The sequence below is a fragment of the Lupinus angustifolius genome, chromosome LG12 (genome assembly GCF_001865875.1).
Source record: "Lupinus angustifolius cultivar Tanjil chromosome LG12, LupAngTanjil_v1.0, whole genome shotgun sequence".
Lineage (NCBI taxonomy): Eukaryota > Viridiplantae > Streptophyta > Magnoliopsida > Fabales > Fabaceae > Lupinus > Lupinus angustifolius.
In genome coordinates this window covers 16,444,602-16,463,483 of record NC_032020.1, presented here as the reverse complement: position 1 = coordinate 16,463,483, position 18,882 = coordinate 16,444,602, and the positions used below count along the sequence as shown (strand labels likewise).

The 18,882-nt window shown below is 33.1% G+C and overlaps 4 protein-coding genes and 1 long non-coding RNA gene across 7 annotated transcripts in view; 1 reads left to right on the top strand and 4 right to left on the bottom strand.

Moving 5' to 3' along the window:
* On the bottom strand, nucleotides 72-1,233 carry LOC109362499. Its single transcript, XM_019608327.1, has 3 exons — nucleotides 1,033-1,233; nucleotides 823-944; nucleotides 72-574 (listed from the first exon to the last, which is right to left on the bottom strand). The coding sequence occupies exons 1-3, from the start codon at nucleotides 1,157-1,159 to the stop codon at nucleotides 245-247; spliced, it is 579 nt and encodes a 192-aa protein (XP_019463872.1). The 5' UTR covers nucleotides 1,160-1,233; the 3' UTR covers nucleotides 72-244.
* Nucleotides 1,760-4,791, bottom strand: LOC109362495 (ubiquinone biosynthesis protein COQ9-B, mitochondrial-like). Its single transcript, XM_019608324.1, has 6 exons — nucleotides 4,403-4,791; nucleotides 4,195-4,302; nucleotides 3,530-3,691; nucleotides 3,270-3,441; nucleotides 2,350-2,423; nucleotides 1,760-2,234 (listed from the first exon to the last, which is right to left on the bottom strand). Exons 1-6 carry the CDS (start codon nucleotides 4,715-4,717, stop codon nucleotides 2,154-2,156), a joined length of 912 nt encoding a protein of 303 aa, XP_019463869.1. The 5' UTR covers nucleotides 4,718-4,791; the 3' UTR covers nucleotides 1,760-2,153.
* On the bottom strand, nucleotides 5,199-8,249 carry LOC109361543 (pollen receptor-like kinase 3). The gene is made up of 2 exons (XM_019607029.1): nucleotides 6,726-8,249; nucleotides 5,199-6,465 (listed from the first exon to the last, which is right to left on the bottom strand). Exons 1-2 carry the CDS (start codon nucleotides 8,002-8,004, stop codon nucleotides 5,897-5,899), a joined length of 1,848 nt encoding a protein of 615 aa, XP_019462574.1. The 5' UTR covers nucleotides 8,005-8,249; the 3' UTR covers nucleotides 5,199-5,896.
* LOC109362484 (protein TIFY 10A-like) lies at nucleotides 14,561-17,037 on the top strand. 3 transcript variants are annotated; one of them, XM_019608305.1, is made up of 6 exons: nucleotides 14,561-14,834; nucleotides 15,644-15,800; nucleotides 15,967-16,163; nucleotides 16,212-16,226; nucleotides 16,327-16,384; nucleotides 16,692-17,037. In XM_019608305.1, exons 1-6 carry the CDS (start codon nucleotides 14,678-14,680, stop codon nucleotides 16,795-16,797), a joined length of 690 nt encoding a protein of 229 aa, XP_019463850.1. In that variant the 5' UTR covers nucleotides 14,561-14,677; the 3' UTR covers nucleotides 16,798-17,037. The 3 variants fall into 3 exon arrangements, with proteins under 3 accessions (XP_019463850.1, XP_019463848.1, XP_019463849.1); XM_019608304.1 differs by having other exon boundaries at nucleotides 14,571-14,637; nucleotides 14,670-14,834; nucleotides 15,967-16,226; XM_019608303.1 differs by having other exon boundaries at nucleotides 14,563-14,834; nucleotides 15,967-16,226.
* Nucleotides 16,443-18,882, bottom strand: part of LOC109362486 — a 19,826-nt gene continuing 17,386 nt past the window's right edge. Inside the window, exon 3 of the long non-coding RNA XR_002109408.1 lies at nucleotides 16,443-16,883. This is a non-coding gene — a long non-coding RNA (uncharacterized LOC109362486). The remainder of the gene's footprint in view (nucleotides 16,884-18,882) is intronic.

Sequence of the window (18,882 nt, the reverse complement as noted above, 5' to 3'; positions counted from 1 at the left end):
TGGATGTTTGCTCTATAAATAAATTAAAGAAGTAAAGATTCTTTCTTTTTCAGTGTGTACCTGAGAGATTGATATTGAAATAATTAAAAGTTCAAATCCAAATACACACACAATCATTATTTGATTCTGAATATGTAGTACAAGTACAGATACAGTTTTTATTATGCAATGCTTGAATAACAGAAAAGTAGTCTCAACATAAACATAATGGTTAACATTGAAGAAAGCAATAGTGGTGATGTAATCACTCTGATTCAGGGAAAGTGAGAGCAGTGATGAGAGGTTGGAGATGTGGAAAACGAGGAATGAGGTAAGATGGTTTAGCTAGCTCAAAATCCTCAAACTGAAACGCAGGTGCACAGGTACATCCTACAAGAGAGTAATGACTGTCACGGTCTCTAGGTGCAGCCTTGAGGAATGATGACCCTTCTGAAGAGAAGCTAAAATCATGAGTGGGAAAAGAACCAAACCAAATGTTTGGAGGGACAGTGTACTGAGGAATCTCATTCTCACTGAAATTGGATCCAAGACGAGTCAACTTCACACTCCCATCTTTCTCATTCAGCTCCACTATCTGCAAATTAATCATCAAATTAATAATTAAAACCAGGGTCTCCCATGTATATATAAGGTCCCGCCCCAGATCCCAGGATGACCAAAAGGTCAATGGTCTTGTGAGTGATACTTGTTGAGAGGGACAGTCATGCACTCGAAAGGATTAGTTCCTTAACCAAAGAGAAAATGTGAGGGATACTCTGGTATTACCAAAAAAATTGTGTAGTATAATTAAAAGGAAGAAAAATAATAGTGATAGATACATACGGTGATAGGTTCTCCGATATAATGATGCCAGACTTCAGCAGAGGGAATGCGATGCAGGCGAGATAAACTCCCAGACGGAAGCAGAAAATAGATAGAGGTTGATACAGGGCGATCTACTTTGTCTATTGCAATAACAATACAAATTTAATAAAAGTGAAAAAGTGAATGAATAATGGTGATAGATGAATGGAAATGGAAAAATATAGTTACATTCAGGGGGGAGATGAGACTTGGAAAGGTTAACGGAATGGTCACGGAATGTCTCAGTGTAAAATCCACCTTCTGGGTGTGGCTGTAGATTAAGCTTCGCCGCGATCTCTGATGCCGACAAACTCATAACTTCTCCCTCCTCTCTTCTTTTCTTTCTTCTTTTCTCAAACAATTATCTATTCTTTGCTCTTATATTCATTGGTTAATCAATTAATTAATAAATACGGAACCTTCCTACTTCAACTACTACTCGAGACTACTTAAAAGAGCCTGCACGTGGCAAACACCAACCCTCTTCTTTATTTTTCATTTCCACTTTTTTAATGCCCATACTCTCTTCTTTGGAACTCGATTCAACCTAAAGATCAAGTATGAGTATTTTTGCACGTATGAGCATTTTTGCAAAATAAAAAAAAACATAAGGTCATGTATATGATTTGAATAAGCTTCTTAAGGCAAACATGACTCCTTGTAAACATGTTCTTAAGGTAAAGTAAGTATTTTCAGGAAAAATATCAAGGACATTACCTTTCTGTCACTTCTACTTCATACATGAAAAATATGTTCCATTCAAGTAAAAAAAAACTATACCTACTAGCTCACGTGTAAGTATCTATGAACATTTTTTTGTTTTTACATTAAAGTCAAAAAACATGCAAAATAGTTTGCACAACTGTGAATATTCTGTAAGGAGCATTACTCGTAAATGATTACAATTTACGAGTAGAGTTGCAATATGACATTTTTATTCTTATATATGTTAATCGAGCATTGTTAAAGCTTAAAACCATTCTCATTCTAACAGATATTCTACCTGGCTATTTTTTTTACAATATTTAAATGTAACTTTCTGCAAGCACGTCACTTAATTAAGGCGGAATATAACAATATAAATGGATAACCAGAGTTATTCAGAACCCAAAAAAACACAATTGGGCAAGTTATTTGAAGTAATCTGAACGATAGTTACTGCTTAATATAGCATATCCTTCTTCTATCAAGAAAGTAACAGTGTAACACCATCTCCTTCAAGTGACAACCATTGTTTAGAAGAAACATTGTTGGGAACAAGACATGAGCAAGGGACAAATGCATGCCACCATCACATCGCCCACCACAATTCATCTTCCAAATGCTTTCCCAACAAACCCTTTAAAGGAGTTGCCCAGCCCGGCACTGACAGCTTCTGCCAAATACTGTGCCTGAAAATTATCATCATGAGTGTGTATTCTGGAATATGCACCAATCACGATATTCCGAAACAATTGAAATGTGAAAAACATGACCGACCAAATACAGTAGCAAATTCAGGAATACCTCTTGGATGGTTTTCTTAAGATCAAAAGCATCTTTTACTCGAGCATCCAAGAAAGCCCATGTATCACGGAAATCTGCAACAAAACGACCCATGGAAATATCAAGAAGAGTCTTCACCAGAAACAACTATACCATGTTGAGCCAATAACAGCAGGGTCCCACCCAAAATAGTATTTATTCGATATATAGACACAAATTTACAGGATTATCCATGGGATGGGGCATAAAAGAATAAAATTGCATTCTTCATTCCGACAGACACTTAAACAAACCTTAAATGAATAATGATGCACATTAGAGTTTCCCATTTTAATCTATCTATAATAATCAAGAGGTTTCTGTGATCAAGTATAAATAAAGATAAGTAAATTTGAAAGTGTATCACATGCAGAACTGCAGTTACACATCCAAGGGTTAGAACTCAGAGCATTACTTATTCTTCGACATTTAATCATAAATGGAATTATTTTTAACGGTTGGGATCTCTGCAGTTTAAAACAAACTAGAGGATCCTGATTTGGTAAATGATTGGTTAGGGTTGATATTTGGATAATGGAACTGATTTAACATGTTATTGGTGGATGCGTGCAGGTAGACTTATTTATCTCAAATTCATTGCCATGCAAAAATGCAAAGTGGATAGTCTCTAATCACTAAAGTAGTTTTTCTAGAGAATGGAAAATTGATTTCAGTAAATATTTTCTGAACGTCTACAGAGAGAAAAACATGACTAAACTAGAGGGAAAGACACGGCCAAAGAATGAATGATCCAATGTAATCATTAGAGCAAGAGATGATTCACAAATGTGTGATTATCATAAACAAAAAAGCACAAAAGCGCCAGAGAGTGTAGATAAAAAGCTAATCAAGCAAAAAACTAAGAAAGTGTGTCCTCAAAAAGGGAGGGGAGAAAAACAAACCAGGAGAACTGTCTGTCAGCATATAAATTTCAGTTGTTGAGTATATTCCTCCAAGGACAGTACGCTTGGCATACCAATCAATGTCAGAGGTATTATCACCAGCAGCATGCCAGATCTCATCGATAAGCGTTGCCCTCTGCTTAAAACTCGTTGGGATATTGACTGGTTGTGCCTGTAAAGGAATTATTTACCAGGACCTCGTTCAGCTCCAAATTCAGAAATCTAGGCCTCTAACAAGTAATAAGGAAATAGACAAAGACCTGGATGCTAAGAGCTTGAGGCCATGTTGATATATATGGAGCTTGCATTTCCATACGAATTCTGATTAGCTTAGAAATGCAGTCACTTGGTGTCAAATTCTTCAAACCCTCATCTGAGTCAATTCTATCCATAAGTTTTTGTAAGCAGTCGTCCATGAAAAACTGCAAATAAATAAAAAATAAGTTTTACGATAAATGAAATGATCATTTGATAAAAACTAATAAGTAGAAGAAAAATAGAGCTGTTTTCCACAATTATGGCAACCATTAAACTGATAAGTATAATACTTGATAAGGAACAGTTGGTAGAGGATTGAAGCATTGGAAATCCATAATTGAATAATTCAACCCAGAAAGACTGATAAACATCATTGACAACTTCTCTCGAATTATATGAAAAAGTAGATGAAGTGGTGAACTCGATGTCTTGGAAATATACTTCCTATGATAATTACATTATATTGTGAAGCATCTGACATACAACATAGTCTAACACTTTCATCATATTCAACCACTCCATGGATTAACAGTTCAAAATTGTCACAACAAAAATGAAACCGGAAATTACTAAGTCTAAGACTCTACTCCAATAATCAGTAAATACAAAAAACAATTACTATCCATAAAGTTATGAATTATATGACATATTGGAGGAGGAAATGGACCTCAACAAGTGCTGCTTCCTTCCTAGACAAAGATCCAATGATAGAAGGTGATAGACCAACATCTCTTGCTCCTGCAATTAATGCTGCTTCTGTCCAACCCAACTTTATCTGCAAAACCACAATTTCATTGGAAAATCATATAACATTTTGGATTGTAATTTCGGAACACTTAATGAAGATAATATTGAAAGAGGATAAGAGTACGAACGACGTAAGGGAGCGAGGCCTGAAGCACACGAGATTGTTCGTCCTTGTACTCAGTTTTGCCTCTCGGATTCTCATAGCGCGGAGCATCATCACCCTCCGACGATGATGAAGCAGATTCTGAGGAATTAGGGTTTTCGATGGTGGTGGTTGTGGGAACGGGATTATTCGTAGTGTGTGGATTGGAGAATGGTTGATTATCGATTGAGGAAAAGCGATAAGAAGCTATCAAGATCTGAGGAGAACGAAATCGGAGCTGAGAATCGCTATAGTAGCATCTTGCTCCGGAGAACAACCGCTTCGCCGCCGTTCGATACATTCCGCCGGGGAAGAAGGAGGAGAAGTATAGGTTTTTCGAATTTCGTTTGTTCGGAAGAAGAACAAAAAAGGTTAGTTTCGAGTTCAACATAATGTTGTGTTCACGTGTCATGCCATCTGCCACGAGCCCACAAATAAATCGTTGATTTTGGCCCCACTTTGACAACATCCATATCGTTGCCCATTTATTAATGTATATAATGATTACGGTGGTACACACATTTTGATTGATTCCTTAATTAAGCAATATATTTCATTAATCAATAAATTATATATGAATTTAATATATATATACTAATAGTGACCGAGTATCAACTCATCATATGTTAATCATTATTTACGATTCTCAAACAAACTCAAACAAAAATAATATAAATTAATGATAGATGATATGGTACATGAATATTAAACTCATTATATATAAGCAATGTTGTGAAAAAATGATGTACAAAACAAAAACCAAATGGTGAGAGCAGGAAAAATAAGAAGAGAAAGGAAGATTTAACATTTCTTATTTCAATGTAATTTGTACAATTGCAATTAGCTGGTACAACTTTCATATTAAGTAAGGAACATAACTCTCCATACTTAATATCTCTCATTTCTTTTCACGGTAGAAGTTTTAACCAAATTGAGTAACAAAGACATTGCATATTTTCATTGCAGGATTGCACTGTTATTCCAAAATTTCAATGCCTGCAGCCTCTTGCAAAGCTTATCTCAGTATTAACTGGAAAATCCTTGGGCTACTAACTTACAACCAGTAAAATTTGAAGGATGCTGTCTCAAAAATGTTTCATTTATAAGAATTAGAGATAATTTACAAGGGCTTCAATCAGCAAAAGGAAGCATATACCATAAAACTCAGCTTGGACTTTTCACATTTTTCTCACTTGACCATTCTCATCAACCAAACTGATCCATGAAGCCATTCTATCCTTCACCCTCTCCACCTCTTTTCTCCCTCTCCACCCTCTTCACCCTCTCCACCTTCTTTGCCATGTGTGTGTTTATCATGCACAAATCCACTCACCGCTATGCTCTTAGAAGATTGATCAATGATGAATGACTTAACTTTGGGTCAAGATGCTGAATGGAATTAATCTGTCCTAGGCCTGCAATATATTTTCACCTACAAAAGCAACTTGAACTAACCTAGCCTATTGACACATTAATATCTTTAAACTTGTACCTCCTCTACCCTCCTAATGGCTTCTTTCATGCTAAGTCTTTGTTCAGGATTGCTTTCTGTGCAAGCAGCCCCAACTTGTAGAAGTTGCATCATTTGATTGAGTGAACTTTTATTGCTCTTTAACTCTGGATCAATCAATTCCTCCTCTTTTCTATCACAAATTGATGTGAAGACCCATTGCACTACATCAGTTCCACCCTTGCCATTACTGTGATACTGAGAAGGGAATTTCCCTGTTATCATCTCAAGAATAATAATGCCAAGGCAATAAACATCTGTCTTCTGCGAAACGGTTTGGTATTGTACATAATCAGGAGTTTTGTAAGCAAACAATGTCTGTACAGAATAGCTAGGATTCATGAGTGCATGAAAGGCAAAATCACTAAGAAGTGGTTCATAATTTTCGGTTAGTAGAACGTTGCTAGACTTAAGGTTCCCATGTGGTAAATCCTCTGATGAAAATTCAGAATAAAGGAAGCCCAACCCTCTTGCAATTCCCTTCACAATATTCAAACGGTTAGGCCAGTTCAGGTCAGCATGACTCATCCCTCTATCACCTGAAAGTAACATTATATACAACATCCTAGTTATTAATATGCATTGAATGATAAAAAATAATACAAAACATAGGAAGAACTCTATAGAGGTGTTCTTGTTATCCAACAAAAACATGATTTATCTACTAAATCATCAATAGCGATTTTCTTATTCAAAACAACACCACAAGTACCCCAGTTATTTCTATCTAGATTTTGCCCCTATGAATAATCTCTGAATGCTGTGATTACTTTTTCTGATACAACATGCATATACATACCATGCAAGACATATAACAAGCTTCCTTTAGGCATATATTCAGTGACAAATAGCTTCTCCTCTCTGCGGTAATGGTAAGCCAAAGGAGTCAAAATATTAGGATGTCTAAGCCTACCAAACCTTCTCATCTCAGCATCAAAAATGTCTCTGCTAACTTTATTCATCTCTCGCATCCTTTTCACCACCACAGACATCCCATTAGCCATGGCAGCTTTATAAGCCGAACCCAACCCACCATTCCCCAAAACCTCAGCCGCAGCCTTCATCAAATCCGGCAATCCAAACACACCCTTTTCATCATTCAACATGATAAGGTCACCCATGCCACCACTCCTCGACGAACCCTTCTTCGATTCACCACCCTTTTTGGTGCTATGTTCTGAGCCCCTACTATGGTCAGAGCTTGGAACATGCACTTGCACCACATTGACCCTTTGGTTCTGATGATGATTTTCACTGCTCCTCGCATTAAAATCATCATCATTTCTACGCCTTGACTTCATGACTATGAAAGCCATAGCTACAACAGCTGCAATAACGAGGATAATGATAATCTTCACGGTCCAACTCATCCCACTGTTTGGCCCAGCTTCGCAATCCTTATCCAATGGCTTCCCGCATAGCCCGTCATTCCCAGAGAAGGAGTTAGCACCGAATTTCACCATGCTAGCTGGTATTGCACCTTGTAATTTATTGTTTGACATGTCCAAAGATTTAATATCATGATCAAACTCAGGTACAGGCCCTGAAAACTCGTTGTTCTCGAGATGCAACTCGTTTAAAAACTTCAGCTTTCTTAACGAATCAGGTATTTTTCCAGAGAACTTGTTATTGGAGATCCATATTTTCTTCAAGGAGCCTAACCCAGAGAAAAAATCTGAAGGAATAGGACCAGAGAATTGGTTTTTGGTTAAGTAAATAGCTTTAAGAGCACCGAGTTTATTGAACTCAGGCATTGGACCTGAAAAATTGTTATTGATTAAACTAATAGAACGAAGGGAACGAATCTGCATAAGAGCTTCGATGTCAATCTTTCCAGAGAGACCTTTATCTGTGAGGTGAAGGTTTGTGATGGCATTTTTGTTGCATATAACACCGTCCCATTTTGAAGAACATGGGTTCTGGTTTGGAACCCAAGAAGAGAGAGAGTCAGAGGTAGCAAAAGATTTTTTAAGTTTGAGGAGTGCTTCGTTTTCTGGATCAATAGAGAATAGAGGGGAGAAAGAAAGTGCAGTTGAGAGGAGAAAGAGATGAAAATGGAAGCGAACAGCGGCGGCCATTGCCGTGCCGGAGTTGTAACAGGTCCGGATAGAAATGGACCGCTGCTCGGAGAAGTTGAGGTTGTTGTTCTCTGGTTTTTTTGTTTAATTTGGCTTAGTTTTTTGGTTTGCTGGATTTGGGTATGGGTAGGAACATGCAGAGGAAAGTGTGTCATGTTTGAGATGGAGCTTACAGAATTCTAAGAATAGATATGGGGGAGTGAAGGTGAAGGTGGCTTTCTTAAAAAAGTTTCCGAATAATTTGGAATTTCGAATATAATGCAATCATGGCTGTGGTTGACCCGGTCACCTTCATTTCAGGGCTTTTGCTTTTACCATTAATAATCCACCCAAATTTGGCTCTACTCTACGGTTTTGGTCTCTCCATCATCCATCCTCACAAACAAAAAATGGAGTATTTCTATATATCTGTCTTATCTTTGAAGCTCAAAATTTTTATTTCATAAATGTGCACCAGGCCATAGCAGAAATATGTACACAATTTTCACAACTTTTTTCCTAAAAAGTTATTTTCAACATATATACATTTAGGCAAAAGTGATTCACCATTCATTATTCACCAGTGAAGGAAGACTCAACACACTGTCAGTGTCAGTGTCAATGTCACACAATCATGCTATAGATACAGACATAAACTGTGAGGATATGTTGGTAGAGGATTAATTATGGAACATCGTATGAACAATCAACATAATTCATAGTGTTTTCAACTTCAGTCTAACAATGGCAAAGGAGAGAACAAGAGTTACCAAATATCTCAGATTTCTCTCAAATTTGGGCTGGGAAATCAGAATTTGAACAAGCTCTTGTGAGGATATGTTGGTAGAGGATTGTTACATAAGCACGGGGGTGATGCAATTGCAATAAAAAGTGACTGGGATCAGTATGGAATTGCTTATGGAAAGCCTTCCAAGAATTCCTAACTCGACCAACTTTTTCTATTTTGCATGTCTTTCAGCGTCTTATTATTGGAAAGAAAATAACTGTTTTTAAGTAAAAGTGTACATTAATCTAAGTGCCTAAGTGTAAATAATAATTAATAAACTAATCTTTCTCAATGCCACTGGTTATGCTTGGTTGTTTTGGAATGTAATAATGCATACATAAGCTAAGGCTTGGCTGTGCCAAAAAATGATCTACTACAGATACAGACAAAAACTGTGCCAGTACGTATTCATGGTAGTGAAGAGATTCCTGTGGGAAATGTGACTTCTCAGGATATGTTAGATGCTACTTGGGTCAATAAGCCATACTTTCATTATTTGTAATTTCATTTCCTTACTCCATTCTATAGCTTAAGTGGAGTTGTTTGTATATAAGCACAACTTTCAATCCTTTTGGCATTGTTTGACACCACACATCTGTATCCTTTGAGATAACTTATAGTTTTTTATTGTCACTTAATACATACGAAAAAAATGAACTTATAATAATTGAAAATTAGTTTTTGAAAAGCTTCAATAATTTAATGAGCAACTTTACCCTTCTAATATAAATTTTACCAAGTTACAATTATTTCACCACACTATAATAAATGTTAGTCAAAAATGATGGTTGAGGAGAAGTGGGATGGTGATATTTTCCATTTGAAATATAGATATTATGTTTTTCATGAGTATCACGTGGATGTAAAGTAGAAGTTCAAAGGTATATGAACGAAGAAACAAGTGAATCACCTCTAAAAGAATCATTCCTCCCGTTGACACGTCCATATGGATAATTGTATTGAGATTAGTTATCCCAATACAATTATTTAGTAGGATACGTGGATAGAATTTTTTGGCACGAGAGGATACTGGTTCATGATAATCCCTCTAGCTTGCATGTAAATTCAACACCTCCCTCTAGAAACACATGTCTCAACTAAACTAACCACTCTTCTTTTTTTTTACTAGTACTACTCTCTCTTGTGAAATATTTTTGTAAAACTTTATAATTACATTAATAATGGTGTATTTTTTTTTGTTTCTCACATATATTCTTATACTGGAGGTAATCATGTTCAAGTCGGGAACATTTATATGTATATTTGGCTAACTCTCCCAATGAACATTTTTCCATTCACAATATTCGAACTTGAAACATTGCTTAAAAAGAATCAAACATGTATAACAATGTAATACTTCACTTATTCTGGACTAGATATTAAATAAGAAAAATATATTTATATATGACAATGTCAAAAGTTTTATACATTACATCATCCATAATTCATATTTAATTATTATTGACTTTTTAGAAAAAATAATATAAACAAACTATAAATAATTTACTCACACTATGCATAAATCTCTAAATCAATTAACTAGTCAACCCATATTCATATTGACGTAACACTAAATACTGTCACTCACCACAAATATCTACTATTATGTTTATCTACCAATATAAAAAAGATTTAATATATATACACTGATAGTGTAAATGTTTTTTACATTATCAGTCAATCATTCATCGTTGATTTATTAATTATTATTGACTCTCAAACAAAAGTAATACAAATCAATGATAGATAACATGCTGAAAGTATAAAAAACTTTACATTATCAGTGCACGGATTTTAAACTCTATAAAAAAATAAAGTTATAGGCGTTCTGTAAAGCAGTTTGATCCTGCCACTTGTCTTTTGAATTAGCTCTATTTGACTTAAATTTTCACATGTTTTTGTTTAAACTGGCCTTCGATGTTTTAAATCATCATCATATATATATATATATATATATATTATAAAAGATTTTCGTGTGCCATAACTTCAATTATACTAAAATATTAAACTTTTTAAATTAAATCCAAAAAAGTAGTATATTAAAAATATAAAGTAGAGTTTTATATTCTTACAATACATCATTCATTATTTATATATTTATTTGATTTTAGAGTAAATGATAACACGTGAATAACGAATGGTGCATTAATAGGTAAAAACTGCTCACACTATTAATAGATATTTTATTTATAAATTAATGTGATAAACTACCATTTATCCAATCATATTTGAGTCATTGACACATAAATCAAACATAATTGTTATTCTTGTGTAAAAAGAGTCAAATAAAAAAATTAATTCATTGTCTCAAGACTAAGAGTAAAGTTGCAAAATGTTAAGGCACAATTGGACAGTTATGTTCTAGTTTTTATTGGTTGAAAAGTGTAGCTTTTAAAGAAGTAATTTGTGACCTTTAAAAACTAGTTGTCAAAAAACTATTTCAAATGACTTTTAAAAATTATGAAAGCTTCTAATAATTCAGTCGTGAGTATTAATAAATTAATAAACTACATGTTTTTATTAATTAATTAATAAATTTCAACTAGTTTCAAATCTAATTTTACCGTCCAATCATAATTAATTTACAAAGCTGCAAACTTCCATTAACATTCACATCAAGGAGCTAGGATGTATAAACTAGTTTAGTGATAGTTATATTTTAAACAATGATAATGAGTATAATAATGATAAACTGATAAGAGCATACAAAAATTGATAAACACTATACGTCATGTGAACCTCGCTGGTTCATCAGTGTCTAGGGTATCCGCATTCATGGCACTGACGAAAGCAGTCTTTGAAAAACACGTTAAAATTGCTTTTTGCCTAATTTCAGTGCAAAGAATAAAAGAATACGACAAACTTTGCCGCTTACGCAAAGAACACGTGGTGGAAATTACCTATATTCAACAAAAGTTCAGCATAAGAATATTATTTTTCCTTAGCCTTCAAAAAAATCCACACAGTGGATAAATAACTGATTTCTTAAATATGGTGCCAACGGGTTGAATCCTCAATCAAGCTTATTTCTGTAACTGAATAATCAAATTTGAGTTTTAAAATAGATTCCCTCATTTAATTGACTGAAACTAAACTTTAAACTAAGAGCTTGCAAATGTCTGGTATATAGATAACATGCTGAAAGTATAAAAAACTTTACATTATCAGTGCACGGATTTTAAACTCTATAAAAAAATAAAGTTATAGGCGTTCTGTAAAGCAGTTTGATCCTGCCACTTGTCTTTTGAATTAGCTCTATTTGACTTAAATTTTCACATGTTTTTGTTTAAACTGGCCTTCGATGTTTTAAATCATCATCATATATATATATATATATATATATTATAAAAGATTTTCGTGTGCCATAACTTCAATTATACTAAAATATTAAACTTTTTAAATTAAATCCAAAAAAGTAGTATATTAAAAATATAAAGTAGAGTTTTATATTCTTACAATACATCATTCATTATTTATATATTTATTTGATTTTAGAGTAAATGATAACACGTGAATAACGAATGGTGCATTAATAGGTAAAAACTGCTCACACTATTAATAGATATTTTATTTATAAATTAATGTGATAAACTACCATTTATCCAATCATATTTGAGTCATTGACACATAAATCAAACATAATTGTTATTCTTGTGTAAAAAGAGTCAAATAAAAAAATTAATTCATTGTCTCAAGACTAAGAGTAAAGTTGCAAAATGTTAAGGCACAATTGGACAGTTATGTTCTAGTTTTTATTGGTTGAAAAGTGTAGCTTTTAAAGAAGTAATTTGTGACCTTTAAAAACTAGTTGTCAAAAAACTATTTCAAATGACTTTTAAAAATTATGAAAGCTTCTAATAATTCAGTCGTGAGTATTAATAAATTAATAAACTACATGTTTTTATTAATTAATTAATAAATTTCAACTAGTTTCAAATCTAATTTTACCGTCCAATCATAATTAATTTACAAAGCTGCAAACTTCCATTAACATTCACATCAAGGAGCTAGGATGTATAAACTAGTTTAGTGATAGTTATATTTTAAACAATGATAATGAGTATAATAATGATAAACTGATAAGAGCATACAAAAATTGATAAACACTATACGTCATGTGAACCTCGCTGGTTCATCAGTGTCTAGGGTATCCGCATTCATGGCACTGACGAAAGCAGTCTTTGAAAAACACGTTAAAATTGCTTTTTGCCTAATTTCAGTGCAAAGAATAAAAGAATACGACAAACTTTGCCGCTTACGCAAAGAACACGTGGTGGAAATTACCTATATTCAACAAAAGTTCAGCATAAGAATATTATTTTTCCTTAGCCTTCAAAAAAATCCACACAGTGGATAAATAACTGATTTCTTAAATATGGTGCCAACGGGTTGAATCCTCAATCAAGCTTATTTCTGTAACTGAATAATCAAATTTGAGTTTTAAAATAGATTCCCTCATTTAATTGACTGAAACTAAACTTTAAACTAAGAGCTTGCAAATGTCTGGTATATATATCTATTGTTTTTAACATAGTGTAAAATGTATGCACTCACAGTGTAAAGATTTATATACAGTAGTGCATCATCTATCATTCATTTGCAATACTTTTATTTAAAAGTTAATAATAACTAAAAAAACAATGGTGGATAATGTAGTGATAGTGTAAAAACCTTTACAGTGTATATATCTTTTTCCCTTTTAATATTGAAAATCATTCAACTTTGCTAAGTGTAAAGTTTATTTGGTGTAATTGTGAAATTAAGAATTGTTAATGTAATTTGTTATGATTTATGACTATGATTATGCTTTGTTTCTATTACTCCATTAGGCTTGACTTATTTCGCACCTATTCACCATATGGACAAAAATTTCGTTATAATTCGAAACAGAAAAAAAATTAATATAAAAAACAGATGAAATATTATTGATAAGAAATAAATATCTGCTGTAATCAATATCTTTTGTCATTTTAAGGTTAAAAAATATTAGTAAATTATTGAAGAGTAATAGAGTATTGTATTGTAATTAAAACATTTATATTTATCATGGTGACATATGATTATATTTATAAAAACTAGAAAATCACTTCTTAATACATCAATGCCCTTAAGGATTATTATTATTTATTTATAGTATATATATTACACTTATGTTAATATTAGAATATAATATTTATATAAATTTATATTCATATTTCATTAAAGTCATATAATAACAATATAAAAACTCTTCCTCTCATATACACATTTTTTCTCTCTTAATATCATTACACTAATAATACTAAACAAAAATAGTTACTAATAGAAAAGAGAGCATAAGAACTAACTATTAATATTATTTAAATTTCAAAATGGATAAATGAATAAAGAGAAAAAGATGTATACACTAATATTGTAAGAATATTTTACACTGTTACTGTATTATTTTCCTTAATTTTCAATTATGCTTGACTTTTCAAAAAAAATAATCTAAATGAAAGATAAATGATACACTGATAATATATAATTTTTTAATATATCAGTGCATCAATAAATAAATAATGTGAGAAGGGATAAATTAGAAGAGATGGAGAATATAAAGTGAGTGGGGTTGATGGTTGAGTTGGTGGCAGGTGGAAAATAGGTGGCGCGTAGCCGCATATGATTAAAAAAGTAAACAAACCAATACCCACATACTCCTCGTGCTTCTATTTCACTTTCCCTCCTCCTCCCAATTAAATATATAAATATTAAATTATATAACTCCAACACATAATATATTAGCACCTCCTTCATTCACATGACCCTCACCATAAAACCGTCTCGTTTCTCTCTTCAAAAGGACAATTCTGTCAATTACAATTCCTAGGTTTCTCCTTCTTTTTTCTTTCACTCACGAATATTCTGTTTTCCTTTTTTCTTCGGAAAATGTCGACCTTGTCGGAGATTTCGGATGTTTCCGGTCAGAAGCTGCCGGAGAAGTCTACGTTCTCTCAAACTTGTAGTTTGTTGAGCCAATTCCTCAGGGAGAAGGGTGGCTACGGTGATCTTAACTTTGGGATGACATGCACCTCTGAAACTAATGGTATCAATTTCATTTATTTTTTCATGTTCTTTTACCTCTTATCGACAAATTTTGATGCAACCGAATCCTCTGTTTTGCTTCTCGAGAAAATAGTTTGTAGTGATAGGGGAAAACTTTATTTATCTTTTTTTCTTCATTTTAACTTTTCCTCTTTTTTATCACCTCTCATTGGTGACTTATTCCTTCATCTTGGTTCGGTGATTCAAATAAAATCGGTTGAAGGGACATAGTTTTGTTTTTATTTTTATTTTGATTGTGTGCAGGTTTTAGTTTTCTGAATTTTCTTGAATTACTCGATTAAGAATAAATAATAAGGAAGAATATAACACAATAATTGCGCTTCAAATATCCCTTGTTGGTAGGAGAGGATAAGTTTTTTTATCTTAGTGAGAATCAGGATGAAAATGAGTACAAGAGAAAAGAAATTGTTTAGATTTTAGATATGTGTTCGAACTGTCCCCTAATACGAAGAAGATGTTGGTCTAGTAGTCTAGGGTTTTACTAGATCCCAGGATAGCCAAAAGGTAAATGTGATACTTGTTGGAGGGGCAGTCAATTAGTCTTTGCCAAAGGATACCTTTCGACTTTGGTATTACAAAATAAAACTGTCCCATAATTTTCCTCCTAAGGAATTTGGATATTTTAAAATTTTCTATGTAGATCTTGGGAAAAATAGGTTTCAGACATTTTTTAGTACAAGAACTAGTACTGGATAGAATAAAGAATAAGGAAATATAAGCTAGATCTTTCACACTGCAATGGATTTGCATGCTTTCCTTCTAAGATTTTATGAATTTTTTGCTTAACAGGGTCACCTGAGACATCTTGTCTCTCTGCAATGGACTTGTTTCCTACCAAAGAAAACAACATCACACCCCCAAACCTGATAACTATGGATTTGCTCTCTCCACCTACTGCTTATACCCCTCAGACAACAAAAGAGGTTCCAACTTTGATCAATCCAAGGTTCGTGTACCTATTAATGAGTTTCCTTAATTAGTTGTGAAATCAATTAACAACTTTTCATGTACTGTTTTTTGGGGGTAATATAATCAATGATTCATGACTGGATACCATTTCATAATGATTAATGCATGATCTAAATTTACTCTTTTTTCTTCATGATTTACAGTGCATTTAAGTCTGTGGACAAAGAGCCCAAATCTGCACAATTGACAATCTTTTATGGTGGCCAAGTTATTGTATATGATGATTTTCCTGCTAACAAAGTTGAGGAGATAATGTCCCTTGCTAGAAAAGGAATCTCCCAAAGTCACAATACATCTGTATATGGTCATACTCTGACTCAGCCTTCAATGATTCCTAATATTGTTCCTGCTAACTTGATTCAAGAACACCCTCATCATGCACCATCTGCACCAATTGTTTGTGGTAATTTATTTAGATCCTTGATATTTTGAGTCAAGTAATGAGATTGTTTCTGTATTATCAATCGCGTTATTTTCTGATCATAACCTTCTTTGTTGTACAGATCTACCAATTGCTAGGAAAGCTTCCCTTCATCGTTTCCTGGAGAAGAGGAAGGATAGGTAGGTCCTTCAAACAATTGAAAAAATATTAATAGGAAATTTTGCTTCCTGCATTTTCGTGTGGCAAATGTTGTCTTACTTTATATGGGGTGTGTGTATCTACTATCTAGTTTCTTGTCATAGTACATATACAACAACAAACAAGCTTTAGTCCAGTTGAGGCTGACTATGTGAATGGATGAACATCTATCATAAACTATGTTCATTAAGAAAACATTAATCCCTAATATAATGGTGCAAGTTGATAATCCCTTGTTTATGGTGCATATTGGCCTAATACTGTTGTTTTCTTTTGTTGTATTTGCAGAATTACTGCCAAAGCTCCATATCAAACAAGCAATCCCATGGCAGCACCTACTAAGCCAGCTGAATCAATGGCATGGCTCGGGTTGGCTGCTAAATCAACTCTCTGACAGCAATTAGTTTAGTTGTTAAGTAACTTTAACCAGTTTTGAGGATATTTTGTGGGCTTCTGCGAATGTTGTCATTTTACCTTATGCTCAGAACTTCAGATGTTTAAGACTATGATAGATCTGATTTAGTATTTTTTTAGTTAAATTAGTTCTATGTTAGTTGTTGCTCTAATTATTATTATTCAAAATATTTCCTGTAACTAGTTTCAAAGTGTTGGATTCAATTTTTCATTCTTCTTATTTGTTTGGTTTTTTCTTCCTTCTTTCATGATCGTTTTTACCGCCACCGTCAACCTGAACGACTAATACAAGCCCATAAATTTACATAAAAAATGATTCATAAATTTGGATATAATATGAAGCCTAGTTTGTATCAATTTATATGCAAATTAGTTTTATGATACAAAACGATTTATCTTTAATTTGAATTATGTCATTATTTTAATTTAGTAACATTTAATAATTATTATAGGGAGATTTTCAAAGTGGAATTGATTAAATTTTATAATATTTTCCGTACATAACCAACGTCATTTCAAGGTTCATAAAATAGAGATACAGTACACTTCTCGTAAGTGTTTGCTATATCGTTTACCTTATTAACGGTCAAACTGTGATATCATTAAGGTCTTTCGGTTTTTAAATTATTTTTTAGAGACTCTGGTAGAGATAAAAAATGAAGAAAAAGTTATTGTAATAGAGATGTGTTAGAACCCAACCGAAAAGACTAGTATATTAGGTGAGAGTCTCATGACTTAAGTATCACATTGAGTTTGATATTCTACTCAATGTGGGACTCCTAACAAAATGGAACGAGTATGATTATATCATATTACTTTTTATAGCTAAAGTTTATGTAAAGCCCTGCCTAAATACAAAAAGAAAATGATAAAAAATGTAAACCAGAGTCCAAAACCATTAGCAATGTTGTTATGTTAGGTTGACCTATTTAAAGGAACTACCGTAGAATAGGCTTAAGGGGCAATATTCTTAAATAGTAGGATTTAATTAATTGAATAGTGCATGCACATGTTTAAATTGGGTCTGTTCAACGTAAAGTGTGACATGGCCATACCCAATTCCAGCACTGGTGTGTACAATATATTTGGTTTTTTAATTTCACTTAAGTATATGCTAATAATCTGAATAGTTTATTTGGTAGTTGTGAATTGTGAGGCCGAAAGGTAAAAGTGTGGAAGAGATGGAAATATTTATACCTCTGTTTCAGCTTTCTTTACGCATGGTTATCACTTAAATATATCACTTTCTTCTGTTTCAGATGGGAACTGGTTCTTGTAGCAGCCATCTTAACTTGTAAATAGATTATCCGATTATTGAAGTGTGCCTGAAAATGCTTATATACACGTGTTGCTGGTTTTTTATAAAATAAAAAAGTCTTATAAAGACAGTACTAGGCGTACTCAACATAAATACAAGAGTCAACATTAAAGGTTGTTGCTGCTTTGATTATATTCGACTCACATTTGCTTATAATAATTTCTACATACTTATGTGAGTCTGAATGTGCACATTATTTCTAATAACGAAAGTTTGTCACGTTAGATAATAAGGATGCAAATACAGACCAAATAGGATGTGTTAAATCTTATTCACCCAAGGATTTATATAAGATCTAAATTTCATTCCGATGAAACCCAAAAAATTACAATATTGGTTGGCAAAACAACTTTATAGTGTTTGTTGTTGACGATTGCATTTACTCATCACTCTGGTCAAATACAGAGATTAGTTTAATTTAACCTCTTGCCTATGTAAAAAAATGACAAGTCCAAACCCGAATTAATTCCCGGGTTATCAACGAATCATCACGGTTCCGGAAATAATAAAACTATCCAAAACCTTGATCCTCATCTATTCCTTAGAAATTCCACAAAAAAGAGTCCTCAACTATAAACCCATCAATGTTTTCTTCTCCATAATAATTAACACTCTCCATTTCATGAACATAGTACTCACCACTGAAATCATCAAAACCCGGGAACATCCCATAATCGGTTACAAAATTACCCGAGAGGCTAGGAGGAATCCAAGTCACACAAGCTAAAAAGGTATACCGAAGTTGTA

Excerpts from the sequence above, each read along its gene's own strand:
- LOC109362499 (XM_019608327.1), bottom strand. The coding sequence starts at position 1,159 with ATGAGTTTGTCGGCATCAGAGATCGCGGCGAAGCTTAATCTACAGCCA. Across the intron at positions 945-1,032 it reads GTCTCATCTCCCCCCTGAAT|ACAAAGTAGATCGCCCTGTA; the intron begins GTAACTATATTT and ends TTATTGCAATAG. Across the intron at positions 575-822 it reads ATATCGGAGAACCTATCACC|ATAGTGGAGCTGAATGAGAA; the intron begins GTATGTATCTAT and ends ATTAATTTGCAG.
- LOC109362495 (XM_019608324.1), bottom strand. The coding sequence starts at position 4,717 with ATGTATCGAACGGCGGCGAAGCGGTTGTTCTCCGGAGCAAGATGCTAC. Across the intron at positions 3,692-4,194 it reads AGGAAGCAGCACTTGTTGAG|TTTTTCATGGACGACTGCTT; the intron begins GTCCATTTCCTC and ends ATTTATTTGCAG. Across the intron at positions 3,442-3,529 it reads CTCAAGCTCTTAGCATCCAG|GCACAACCAGTCAATATCCC; the intron begins GTCTTTGTCTAT and ends ATTCCTTTACAG.
- LOC109361543 (XM_019607029.1), bottom strand. The coding sequence starts at position 8,004 with ATGGCCGCCGCTGTTCGCTTCCATTTTCATCTCTTTCTCCTCTCAACT. Across the intron at positions 6,466-6,725 it reads CTTGTTATATGTCTTGCATG|GTGATAGAGGGATGAGTCAT; the intron begins GTATGTATATGC and ends TGTTACTTTCAG.
- LOC109362484 (XM_019608303.1), top strand. The coding sequence starts at position 14,678 with ATGTCGACCTTGTCGGAGATTTCGGATGTTTCCGGTCAGAAGCTGCCG. Across the intron at positions 14,835-15,643 it reads ATGCACCTCTGAAACTAATG|GGTCACCTGAGACATCTTGT; the intron begins GTATCAATTTCA and ends TTTGCTTAACAG. Across the intron at positions 16,385-16,691 it reads CTGGAGAAGAGGAAGGATAG|AATTACTGCCAAAGCTCCAT; the intron begins GTAGGTCCTTCA and ends TTGTATTTGCAG.